Source organism: Aedes aegypti, chromosome 3 (assembly GCF_002204515.2).
Source record: "Aedes aegypti strain LVP_AGWG chromosome 3, AaegL5.0 Primary Assembly, whole genome shotgun sequence".
In the NCBI taxonomy this organism is placed as follows: Eukaryota; Metazoa; Arthropoda; class Insecta; order Diptera; family Culicidae; genus Aedes; species Aedes aegypti.
Genome location: NC_035109.1, coordinates 108,004,017 through 108,017,881, shown reverse-complemented (window position 1 = coordinate 108,017,881; position 13,865 = coordinate 108,004,017). Strand labels below are relative to the sequence as shown.

Genomic DNA, 13,865 nt, shown 5'->3' with positions numbered 1-13,865 from the left:
CAGCTTGGATCAGCACTAAACAGCAGCTGAATAATATGCTTGTTCAGTTGTAGATCAGCGTGCCATGTGTTGATTAGACGTTGTCGAATAGAAGCTCAAACATGGTCAATATTCAGCTATGAGAAGTTTATATTTTGCACTGGACTGTACAATCATCAATTCTAGGATGGCGCAGATGGCAAGGCATACCGCTGACGATTGGAAGACCTCGAGTTCGTATCCAGTATCCAGGCGATTTTTAAATAAAACTGTTATACTATCATAATAATTGTGCACACTATATTTATAAAGTGCCTAGAAAAATCTTATTTTGTTTTTATTAGTTTTTAATTATTTTTGGACCAGCCGTATAAAAGCTGAACTAAATGCTTGTAAAACGTTTTTAAAGCTGAAAAATAAAGTTGGTATTCAACGACATGCTTTAAAGTTTCTCCAAATTTGTGTGAACAATGGTTGAACAAAGGTTGGCCATGGAAATTATTAAAATGTTATAAAACGTGATGCTGGATAAAACTGCCATAATGGTGTTTGTTAAATGAGTGAATGTTAGTTGGGTTTGGCAACCTAACAATAAGGGTTGAGAATAATCTTGAAATTCACTCTACAGTAGCCAAGCAAAGCAAATCACAGTCAGCGAAGCCAGTGATATTCGGGCCCATCGCTGCTGTAGGCAAAATTCCTTGAAAATAGCAAAACATCCGTTTCTCAACTGCCGTGAATCGCAAGTCAGTGCCATCTGAATTTTCGTAAAAATTGAGTTGAGTTCAGTTTTCAACATATCTTCCAATGCACAATGGACCGAATCGACAATTTAGCCGTAAAAAAGTGTTTTCTCTTTTCTCATCGATTTTAGACGTTCGATGTCTTCAGAGAAGTTATTCGTAATTGAGTTTTGCATCTTTTAAGAAAAAAGTTGAATAGGGTGGCCCTTAAGGCCCAAACGCAATGATAGCGGAACGGCAACGGAATGCGGAACCGGTTCGCCAGCATGAATCACATCATCTCGACTGAGCTGTCAACGAATGAAAGTGAACCAACACTGTGTCGACTAGCATGTTATAGTTCATCCTAGCGGACCGGTTCCGCTTTCCGTTGCCGTTCCGCTATCATTGCGTTTGGGCCTTTATTTAAGTTAAAATTTTGACTCAATCTCTTTTGTTTGATGAAATTTGTGGCTGCGCTCTTCTGCAAACTTTTATAAAATGTTATTCTGAACAACTTTGTTGAAGACGCTTTTGATCTAACTCTTCATTTGAGCTAAGTAAATTGACTTTAAAAGTTTTAACTTAGGGTGGACCCAAAAAATCAGTTATTTTGGTCTAACTTTTTTATTTTCAGTTCTACGTGAATGTGGTCTTCAGAAGAGTTGCAGAGGAAGTGAAGATACACATTTTTGCTAAACATAGCAAGTTTGTAATTCTTGTAATTTTGAAGTTATAAGCAAATTTAAGTGAAAAACTATGAAATCTTTAGATGCCAATAACTTATGGAGTTGGTTCGATAAAATTTTTCTTTTAGTGACATTAGAAAGGGCATTCAATAGGCAACTTTTGCTGCAAACACTGTGAGAACGCAATTTTTACAAATGGAGAAAATTCACTTCAAAAATACACTTAAAAAACTCGAAATTCGCATGTAACTCACAAGATTTTGAAGTTAACGGCAAGCTGTCTTCAGCGAAGTTGTAGAATTTAACTAGATTTACAACTTTTCCATACACAACTTTTTAGAGAAATGTGAAACAAAATATAAATAAATGATAATACGATTCAGATGTAGGTCACCTTATATTTATTACTATAAAACATTAAATTAGTCGCTTTCATATACTTGCTGTTGTAAATTTTGTATGGTATTATGATTTTATTATTATTTTATTAGTACTCAGTGGTATAATTCACAAATAATTCAAAATGTAAAATGGTGCCAATGGAACTTAAGAAACTTTAAATGGCTCGTTATTGTGACTGCTATTATTGTGACTGACAGGACAATAGTGGCCTGGGGTACAGAACTATGGAAATGGTGGAATAATCTAACATTATTGAAGAAGCCAAGGTTATCAAAAAGTGTGCAGGTTTGGAAAATTATTGGTAGATTAAAAGTACAATTATATTGCTACTACTTGAATAATTTTGTATTAATTAATAGTAAAATGTATTATAAGTTCTATATTTTTTTGTTTCACATTCTCCAAAAGGTTCGATATGAAAAAAATGTAGATCTGGTCAAAACCTACAACTTTGCTGAAGGCTTTAAAAACTTGTGAGTTACAGGTGAATTTTGAGTTTTTTAAGTGTAATTTTGAATTCAATTTTCTCAATTTACAAAAACTACGTTCTCACAGTTTTTGCAGAAAAAGTTGCCTATTGAATGCCCTTTCTAATGTCACTAAAAGAAAAATTTGATCGAACCAACTCCATAAGTTATTGGCATCTAAAGATCTCATAGTTTTTCACTTAAATTTGCTTATAACTTCAAAATCACAAGAATTACAAACTTGCGATGCACAGCAAAAATATGTATCTTAACTTCCTCTGCAACTCTTCTGAAGACCACATTCACGTAAAACTGAAAATAAAAAAGTTAGACCAAAATAACTGATTTTTTGAGTCCATCCTAAGTTAAAATTTTCAAAATCAATTTACTTAGCTCAAATGAAGAGTTAGATCGAAAATGTCTTCGACAAAGTTGTTCAGAATAACATTTTATAAAAGTTTGCAGAAGAGCGCAGCCACAAATTTCATCTAACAAAAAAGTTTGAGTCAAAATTTAACTTACATAAGGGCCACCCTATTCAACTTTTTTCTCAAAAGATGCAAAACTCAATTACGAATAACTTCTCTGAAGACATCGAACGTCTAAAATCGACGAGAACAGAGAAAACACTTTTTTCCGGCTAAATTGTCGATTCGGCCCATGTGCGTTGTTACAAAAGAGGTATTTCTTATTATGGCAGTGTAAAAACCATATTAAAATAAGATTGTCGCCACTTATTTCTACTCAGTGAATCTACTAATCATTTTCCTCAGAGTTATATTCCCTACGTCGAATATGATAACGATGTGTCTAGCTAGCTAATAGTAAGAGTGGCTATGGATCATTCAGGTTAGCAAAAGGCAAACTGATCGTCACCAATAGTATTAATTTCCACTTCGAATAGATTAATTATTTGAAATGGGCATCAATTCTATCAATGACGCAGAATTTCCGTTGGATCACATCCGAGATATTATTGCGTCTATGCCATATAAATTATGACGCGGCTTTAAGCAAAAAATGCCAAAATGTGATACCACCACTACAGGTTACGCCTTTGGTTTCCATCATATGGGCTAATGGATTATGCCCTCCCATCGCGGCAAGGTCGCATAACCAAAGGGGAGGGATAAATTGAACAGAAAAATAATAAGATCAAATAAGTTATATTTGTAGGCCGTTAAAGACCAAAGGTAAAGTTTAATTTTTAATTGAATTAAAAACTACATGACAAGAGGTCAAAGTTCTCGAGATAGAATTGATTGTTTTATTGTTGAAATCTCGATTAAGGGCCCATTCACAAATTTCATAACGCTAGAGGGGGTGGGTGGGTGTCGTAAGGCTGTTACGGCTCGTACAAAATTTGCACAATATTCATACAAAATGCGTTACGAGGGGGTGGGTGGGTATCGAAAATGGCCATTTTCAGCGTTATGAAATTTGTGAACAAACCTTAAGAAAAAGTGTAACACAACGAACATGCATGCTCCAATGACACAGTCGACAAACATTCCTTATGAAAAGTTTCAATGGACCAGTAGGTGAATTCCGGCGAACAATTTCTTCGGAGAGAAGAAATTTTCTTTCATTACTCACCAGCAAGAAAATTTTCTGTTCTCGAAGAAAATACGCGCCGGAATTCGCCTACAGGTAACACCCCGTGACACGATGCAGTTTACTGATCGACAACACTAGCCGCTCGGCCACGAAGCCTTCAAAATTGTGTGAATTGCAACGAAATTAAACAATAATTCTCAATCATTCTCCAATACCCTAATCAACCCTAAAACCGCCAAAAACAATTTTCAACATTCAATAATTAATTATTTGTGGCCGTTGACATATAGTTACCTGTTTTACCGTAGATGTTCCGGAGCTGAGACTCCATTAAGGTTCATCATCATCATATCGCGCGCCAGTTGCTGAACATCAAAATAAATGGCAGATGAACGGGATGCCGCATCCAGCTTACTCCCAAGTCTATCCATGGGCATGGATGACCATGGGCAATGAGCCACCAGACATCTTTAGGTGTGGCTGGTTCCATGGTTCCATGCTGGACAACAAACGTCGACAACGGTAGAATTCTCCCGACTTTGCTTACCGGTTGCGCTGGTTATGACGGGAAGAATCACAAGAGAGCAACAGTTCCTCCAGAGCCGTTTTTTTCCTCCTTCGTTGATTGGCTCTCTAGCCACCTCTTTCTAATTTCACTAATTTCAGGAGTTTTTCACGTTTTTCACGTCGGAAACTCCGCAAATCCAAAAAATGAAACGCGATCGCGCACTGATGGCGGCCACCAACCGCCGATCAAAACAAAGTCTGAGCAGTGTTGCGAGATGTATCGCGTCTCCAGTTGAAATCCGGAACCATCGACACGCGAAAACCGATTTTTCTCTAAATCTGTACGTCGAACCTAACGTCGGGCATAGTGCGCTGGACAGCGGATCTGGTGTACTAAACAGCGCACCTTGTCCGACGTAGCTCCGACGCATGGACTTGCAGAAAATCCGTTTTTCGAGTGTCGATAATCCCGGTTTTCAACTGTGAGAATAATATTAGATGCCGAATGTGAAATTACATCGAATTTGTGTAACATCACTAATGTAAGTTGGAATGACTTGGTTGCAGCTGGTTCTGTGTAATATTCAACATTTTCAGATGTGGATATTACACAACAGCAATGTGATGATAATTGGTAATGATGTTTCCGTGTAATTTTGGGGCGATGTAATGTAACATCGAATATATGTTATAATACACCTGAAATTAATGATTACATCGGATTTTCAATACATCGGCATGAGTTACGTCGATGCATATTACATTATTTTTTGCTGTGTATAGGAACACCCGCAACTAATGGATCACTTACCCCAGTTACTCTATCATTGCTTTTGCCTTCAGTGTATCACAACTGCTTGATTTTTTCGAACCACTTTCAGATTCGACCATGGTGGACGAATCCACATATGCACTGCATTTCGGTGATTTCTTGCTTCGCATAAACAAAACAAGCTGCACCGCGGATCGCCACGAATTTGATTTTCTCGTCGCGATCGGTGATTTTTCCACCAAATTTCGTGTTTTTCGTCAAACAAATTAGTTAGTGCTTGTTCAACTCTAGTTCTACAACGATGGACGACGTCGCAACGATGAAAAGTGAAAACGCAAACCTACGGAAGATCCAATCGCGACTGCTCCAGTGGGAGCAGAAGGACAATCCTCTGGCGCCGCTCAGCAGTGCCCAGAATGAGTTCATCAATCGGCTGGCCGACAGTTTGACCGGTGCGACTTCCCCTGGCACGGTAAGTTTGGTTTCATTTCAGTGGCATACCCACGGCGGACGAGTTAAGAGCGCCCGGGTTTGATTTTCGGTCCAGCAATCTTCATTTGCGAAAATAGCACCTCTAAATTATACTGGATAGATTCCAAACAACAGGGCTGGTAATGAGTCACTTTTTAGTATTATTATTTTTATTACTAGTATTACTACAGTTTACGTAGCTCTGATAAAATCCATACCTTTCCTCAGTGCAAATTTCTTGTATTATAACTGTATAAATTTTATTATTTTCGAAATTTTTTAGAATCCATTGATGGAAAGTCAAGAGCTGAGCCTGGAAAGCAAAACGACTTTGGTGGATTTCAAGAACTCCGGTAGCGTAATCGATTCCACGCAGGACTTCCTTTCCTGGTACAACTCGATCGATTCGGAAATCCTGGAGCACTATGACGACGTGTATCTGGATTACTACGGCCAATTAAAGCAACGGTCGGTCGAGTGCGACAAGCTGCTGGAGGAGATCGACGTTTCGCTGGAATCGCTGCAGAAGCTGACAAATGAGTACAAGTTCGTGTCGGAGAAGACGTCTTCGTTGCATCAGGCGAGCGAGAATCTGCTTCAGGATCAGACCAAGTTGAACGAAATCGGTGAGGAGATTAGGAGACGTCTGAAGTACTTCAGCCAGGCGGAGAGCATCTACCAGAGGTTGCAGAATCCGACGTTTTCGGTTTCGAACGATACGTTTGTGGAAATCCTGAACACGATCGACGAATGCTTGGAATACATGAGGGTTAATCCCGGGTTCAGTGAGGCCTTCGCTTACGGGGTGAAGTATCGGAACTGTTTGTCCAAAGCAACGCAGATGATGCGAAACTACGTGAGCAACATCCTGACGAATGCCACGGCACAGATTCTGGGGCCACAGCGAAGTGAAACAGGGATGGAGCAGGGATCGGAAGCGGCGTTCGCTTTGTACTACGGGAAGTTCCAGGCTTCGGCACCCAGGGTAAAGAGAATTACAGGGATGATTGAGGGACGGCTGGATCGAAGCGTGGAATACGAACAGTTGCTGGCCGCCTTGCATCAGCAGTTCCTGGCTAATAGGGCAACGGTAAGCTGGGATGTGGGATTGATTTGAAAATCTGAATTCATGATATCATTTGTAGATTATGAGCTCAGGAGTGGAGCAAGCGATCCGTGATCTCAGTAAGAAGCACAAGGGAGACCACTGTGCACTGGTGCGATCGGCATGTGCCTTCATGGTGCATGTCTGCCAGGATGAGCACCGGTTGTTCTTCCAGTTCTTCACCAATTCAAGTCCCCAACTGACGTAAGTTTTCTAAAAATTCCCATTTGATTATATAAAACATCATTTTCGGAATATTTCTAGGGCATATATGGAAGGGTTGTGCACTATTTTATATGACACGCTTAGGCCATTTATCATCAGGATCGATCATTTGGAGACGTTGGCCGAAATTTGCAGCATTCTTCGGGTTGAAATGCTCGATGAACACGTTACCTATAACCGTAAGCATGCCTTTTCCGTAATACTCTTACTAAACTAGTCCTTGAAAGAATTGTTGGAGGAATCCCTGAAGGAATTAATTCCTGGAGGAATCCCTAGAAACAAACCTGGAGGATCCCTAAAGACAATCCTGGAAGAATCACTGTAGGAATTTTTGGATGAATCCTTGTAGAAATTCCTGGAGGAATCCCTGTAGGCATTCCTGGAGAAATTCATGGTAGAATCCCTGGAGGAATTCCTGGAAGAACCCTTGTAAGAATTCGTGGTGGAACCCCTAGAGACAATCCTGGATTTATCTCTGAAGATAATCCTGAAGGAATTACTGTAGGCATTCCTGGAAGGATCCATGTAAAAACTTCTGCAGAAATCCCTATAGAAATTCCTGGAGAAATCCTTGTAGGAATTCCTGGAAGAATCCCTGAAGTAAATCCTGGAGGAAACTGTAGGAATTCCTGGAGGAATCCCTGAAGGAATTGCTAGAGTAATCTCTGTACTAAATCCTGGAGATATTCCTGAAGGAATCTCTGAAGGAATCCTCTCCTGAAAGAATCCCTGAAGGAATTCCTTGAGGAATCCCTGACGGAATTCCTGGAGGCATTCTTGAAGGAATTCCTGGAGAAATCCCTGAAGGAATCTCTGTAGTCAATCCTGGAGGAATCCCTGAAGGAATTAAATTCCTGGAGGCATCATTGAAGGAATTCCTGGAGGAATTCATGGAGAAATCTCTGTACTAAATCCTGGAGATATCCCTGAAGGAATTCCTAGAGGAATCTCTGAAGGAATCCTCTCTTGAAAGAATCCCTGAAGGAATTCTTTGAGGAATTCCTGGAGGCATTCTTGAAGGAATTTCTGAAGGAATCCTCTCCTGGAAGAATCCCTGAAAAAATTACTAGCATCCTTGAAGGAATTCCTGGAGGCATCCTTGAAGGAATCCCTGAAGGAATTCATGGAGAAATCTCTTAAGGAATCCTTGAAGGAATTCCTAGTGGAATCTCTGTAGTCAATCCTGGAGATAATACTGAAGGAATTTCTGGAGAAATCCCTGAAGGAATCATCTCCTGGAGGAATTCCTGGAGCAATCTCTATAGTCAATCCTGGAGGAATCCCTTAGGAATTCCTGGAGAAATCTCCTTAGGAATTCCTGGAGGAATACCCTTAGAAATTCCTGGAGGAATCTCAAAGCGATCATGGAGGAATCCCTGAAGACAATTCTGGAGGAATCTCTGAAGGAATTGCTGGAGGTATCTCTGTCGGGATTCTTGGAGGAATCCCTGAAAGAAATTCTGGAAAATCAGTAGGTATTTGCAGAGGAATCCCTTTACATATTCCGGGTGGAACTCTTGAAGGAATTTCATCAGGAATTGCTGAGGGAGTTCTTGGAGTAATTCCTAGAGGAATTCCTGCAGGAATCCCTGATAGAATTCCTGGAGGAATCCCCTTAGGAATTCCTGGAGAAATCTCCTTAGGAATTCCTGGAGGAATACCCTTAGAAATTCCTGGAGGAATCTCAAAGCGATCATGGAGGAATCCCTGATGACAATTCTGGAGGAATCTCTGAAGGAATTGCTGGAGGTATCTCTGTCGGGATTCTTGGAGGAATCCCTGAAAGAAATTCTGGAAAATCAGTAGGTATTTGCAGAGGAATCCCTTTACATATTCCGGGTGGAACTCTTGAAGGAATTTCATCAGGAATTGCTGAGGGAGTTCTTGGAGTAATTCCTAGAGGAATTCCTGCAGGAATCCCTGATAGAATTCCTGGAGGAATCCCCTTAGGAATTCCTGGAGGAATCCCCTTAGGAATTCCTGGAGGAATCCCCTTAGGAATTCCTGGAGGAATCCCCTTAGGAATTCCTGGAGGAATCCCCTTAGGAATTCCTGGAGGAATCCCCTTAGGAATTCCTTGAGGAATCCCCTTAGGAATTCCTAGATGAATTCCAGAGCAATCATGGAGGAATCCCTGAAGACAATCCTGGAGGAATCCCTGAAAGAATTCCAGGAGGAATCCCTTAGAAATTCTAGGAAGAATCCCTGAAGGAATTCTTGGAGAAATTTCTAGAGAAGTTCCTGAAAGAATTCATGAAGGAATTCCTCGAGCAATCCCTGAAGGAATTCCTGGAGGCATCCTTGAAGGAATTCCTGGAGGAATCTCTATAGTCAATCCTGGAGGAATCCCTAAAGGAATTCTTGGAGGAATCCCTTAGGAATTCCTGGAGCAATCCCAGAGCGATCATGGAGGAATCCCTGAAGACAATTCTGGAGGAATCTCTGAAGGAATTGCTGGAGGTATCTCTGTCGGGATTCTTGGAGGAATCCCTGAAAGAAATTCTGGAAAATCAGTAGGTATTTGCAGAGGAATCCCTTTACATATTCCTGGTGGAACTCTTGAAGGAATTTCATCAGGAATTGCTGAGGGAGTTCTTGGAGTAATTCCTAGACGAATTCCTGCAGGAATCCCTGATAGAATTCCTGGAGGAATCCCTGATGGAATTCCTGGAGTCCTGCAATCATGGAGGAATCCCTGAAGACAATCCTGGAGGAATTACTGGAGGAATCCCTGAAAGAATTCCAGGAGGAATCCCTTAGAAATTCTAGGAAGAATCCCTGAAGGAATTCTTGGAGAAATTTCTAGAGAAGTTCCTGAAAGAATTCATGAAGGAATTCCTCGAGCAATCCCTGAAGGAATTCCTGGAGGCATCCTTGAAGGAATTCCTGGAGGAATCTCTGTAGTCAATCCTGGAGGAATCCCTAAAGGAATTCTTGGAGGAATTCCTGGAGAAATCTCCTTAGGAATTCCTGGAGGAATACCCTTAGAAATTCCTGGTGGAATCCCAGAGCGATCATGGAGGAATCCCTGAAGACAATTCTGGAGGAATCTCTGAAGGAATTGCTGGAGGTATCTCTGTCGGGATTCTTGGAGGAATCCCTGAAAGAAATTCTGGAAAATCAGTAGGTATTTGCAGAGGAATCTTGGAAGGAATTTCATCAGGAATTGCTGAGGGAGTTCTTGGAGTAATTCCTAGAGGAATTCCTGCAGGAATCCCTGATAGAATTCCTGGAGGAATCCCTGATGGAATTCCTGGAGGAATCCCCTTAGGAATTCCTGGAGGAATCCCCTTAGGAATTCTTTGAGGAATCCCCTTAGGAATTCCTAGAGGAATTCCAGAGCAATCATGGAGGAATCCCTGAAGACAATCCTGGAGGAATTACTGGAGGAATCCCTGAAAGAATTCCAGGAGGAATCCCTTAGAAATTCTAGGAAGAATCCCTGAAGGAATTCTTGGAGAAATTTCTAGAGAAGTTCCTGAAAGAATTCATGAAGGAATTCCTCGAGCAATCCCTGAAGGAATTCCTGGAGGCATCCTTGAAGGAATTCCTGGAGGAATCTCTGTAGTCAATCCTGGAGGAATCCCTAAAGGAATTCTTGGAGGAATCCCTTAGGAATTCCTGGAGAAATCTCCTTAGGAATTCCTGGAGGAATACCCTTAGAAATTCCTGGAGGAATCCCAGAGCGATCATGGAGGAATCCCTGAAGACAATTCTGGAGGAATCTCTGAAGGAATTGCTGGAGGTATCTCTGTCGGGATTCTTGGAGGAATCCCTGAAAGAAATCCTGGGAAATCAGTAGGTATTTGCAGAGGAATCCCTTTACATATTCCTGGTGGAATTCTTGAAGGAATTTCATCAGGAATTGCTGAGGGAGTTCTTGGAGTAATGCCTAGAGGAATTCCTGCAGGAATCCCTAATGGAATTCCTGGAGGAACTCCTGGAGGAATCCCCTTAGGAATTCCTTGAGGAATCTCCTTAGGAATTTCTGGAGGAATTCCAGAGCAATCATGGAGGAATCCCTGAAGACAATCCTGGAGGAATCCCTGAAAGAATTCCAGGAGAAATCCCTTAGAAATTCTAGGAAGAATCCCTGAAGGAATTCTTGGTGAAATTTCTAGAAAAGTTCCTGAAAGAATTCATGGAGGAATTGCTCGAGCAATCCCCGAAGGAATTCCTGGAGGAATCCCTGAAGAAATTTCTGGAGAAATCCCTAGAAAAATTCCTGGAGGAATTATGAAGACAATCCAGGAAGAACCCCTGTAGGAATTCCTAGAGAAGTTCTTATTTAGAATGACACTAATAAAGATTTTAAATTATTCCGCAGCCGAATCGCTGGAAGCTTTCGCCAAAATCGTCTACCAACTGCTGCAGGACGTCCAGGAGCGGATCGGTTTCCGAGCGCAGAACTACCTGGAATCAGACATCCTTAACTATCGCCCGTCCGCCGGCGATCTTGCCTATCCGGAGAAGCTGGAAATGATGGAAAGCATAGCCCTGTCCCTGCAGGAGAACTATCTCCGCCGCGCGGATTCCCGCAGCTCCATCGTGTCCATGACTTCGCTGGCATCGCAGGAAGTGGAAAGCATCAACCAGCAGGCCGAACAGGCTTCGAAGTCCCGAGCCAGCAACTCGCCGGCCGACCTGCACGGCATGTGGTACCCAACGGTGCGTCGGACATTGGTCTGCCTTTCGAGGCTCTACCGTTGCATAGATCGGGCCATCTTCCAGAGCTTGTCCCAACAGGCGCTGGCCTATTGCATCCAAAGCGTTTCAAACGCAGCAGCGCAGATCAGCCAGAAGAAAACCAGCATCGATGGAGAACTGTTCGAGATCAAGCATCTGCTGATTCTGCGGGAGCAAATTGCGCCCTTCCGAGTCGACTTCACCGTCAAGGAGACCAGTCTGGATTTCAGCAAGGTGAAAACGGCTGCCTTCGAGCTGCTGCAGAAGAGGAAGCAGTTGTTCGCGCTGGGGTCCAATAACGCTTTGTTGGAGTTTTTGCTGGACGGAACACCTCAGGTATGGATCCTTTTTTTGAAAATCGCTCAACGCCAATACTCATTGGGCCTTCCAGACTGCAAAATTATGACACAACAAATATTTTCACTAAAAGATACAGAACTTGGTCTCTATTTTAATGCGTGTCTCTAAAAAGTTTGTGTTTTTTATGGAATAGAGACCTTCCTTTCAAACTAAAATGGTCTCTAAAGTCACTATTTTATTTCTCCTTGCAGTAAATTCTGCTTTGATTTTGAAATGGTATCTCGAATTTCCACAGGAATTACTCTGAACAATCTCCAAAATATCCAGGATATCTTTCAGAGATCATTCCACCAATTCCTGTTTTCCCCCGATTTTTCCAGTAGCTGTCAATATGATTCTACAACCTGGCGCAATGTGCAACATTCTAATTCTAAATTTACCAATTCAGGTCAAAGAGCAACTGTTGGATTCCCGCAAAGACGTCGACCGTCAGCTGAAAATGGTTTGCGAGATGTTCATCAAAGACGCGACCCGGCAACTGGTGGGACCCATTCTGAACTTTATCGACACCGCCCAGAACCACGTGAAGCAAAGTGCAGCATCCGGATCAAGCCAACCCGGTGCAAAGCAGCAACAGCAGCAAGGCCTCGCTCTGCGAATGGCAGCGTTTGCTGCCCCACAGCAGATCAGTTCCATCATTCAGGAAAGCATTCGCAACATAAAAACCAAACTGGGTGCACTGCAGCGATCCATGCAACTCTATCTGGCCAACAAGGACACCGAATTCATTTTGTTCCGCCCGATCCGGAACAACATTATCGGGTCGTTTGTCAAGCTGGAACAACTGCTGACCACCAATTCGTACAGCAAAGATGATCTAACGGTCGTCAGTTGCCCCTCGGCGGAGCAGATTTCGGTGCTGCTGTCGAGCGTCAATCTGAGTGGCACTGTCGGGGCTGAGCCTTTCGGCGGAATTCAGCGTAAGATCAGTGCTTCCTCAATGGGAGGCAATGGAGGTGCTTCGGTCAAGCCGCCGATTGAGAAGAAGGTAAGCTTCGATAGTGGAGCCAATACGGTGGTTCAAATCGAGGCAGGTTCCGAGGCGGTTGAGGTAAGTGCGGAGGAAGCATCTGTGGAGGAGGCGCTTGAAGGTAAGATTGAGGCCGAGTAAGATATATTGATAAGGGATGATACATTCTGTTAGTTGTTATCTGAAGAGCATGCAATATTTAATATATCAAACTATTGAAATCATTCGGGGATTGAAGCGTCATTTGTCCGAATTCCTTTAAGTGGACGTCTATGAAGGGGTATGCGGTTCCATCGAAGGTTTAACTTCGAGATGCGGAACTAGGTGTCTACTAATCAGCGGTTCTACGAAGTCCAAGAATAATAGTAATGGCAAGAAATGAAACGTCAATAATGTTTCCAGAGATACATGCGATTGAAAGGTGAAAGTAGCCCTTCGAAGATCACCTGAATGTCACTGAGAGCGCAGGCAGTGAGGGTCAATACAGCGAAAGAAAAATGTCTTTTTCATTTTAGTGGACGATTGGAACCATTCAGCTTCTGTTTAAAGGAGTCCATATATGAGCAGCTATTGAGCAAGACCAAACTGAGAGTCGTGGGTTCGAATCCCACTCGTCGAGTTCTTTTCGAGTTGGAAATTTTCTCGACTTTCCAAGTTATACAGTATCTTCGTACATGCCACACGATACATATACACAGCTCCAGGCCATTGTCACAGCGCTGCACAGAATGCGGTTTCCGACAATTTGTGCCAGATTTCGAAGAGCTACTTCATGCACGGTTAGATCACTGTCGGGGGGCATGCCATAGAATCACAGCGAAAGCTGAAACACCTGAGCGTAATGCTAGACGATCGACTGAACTTCAACAGTCACATGCGCAAGGCTGGTAGCGAGTCACTTTTTAGTGACTTGGTCACTTTTTTTTTAAGCCAGTCACTTTAACCCGTATAGG

General features: G+C 42.3%; 1 protein-coding gene across 1 annotated transcript; it reads left to right on the top strand.

Moving 5' to 3' along the window:
* The first annotated feature begins 5,246 nt into the window (after positions 1–5,246).
* Positions 5,247–13,138, top strand: LOC5570156 (conserved oligomeric Golgi complex subunit 3). Its single transcript, XM_001658908.2, has 6 exons — positions 5,247–5,567; positions 5,850–6,656; positions 6,712–6,875; positions 6,936–7,075; positions 11,224–11,918; positions 12,331–13,138. Exons 1-6 carry the CDS (start codon positions 5,397–5,399, stop codon positions 13,051–13,053), a joined length of 2,700 nt encoding a protein of 899 aa, XP_001658958.2. The 5' UTR covers positions 5,247–5,396; the 3' UTR covers positions 13,054–13,138.
* Positions 13,139–13,865: the final 727 nt, after the last annotated feature.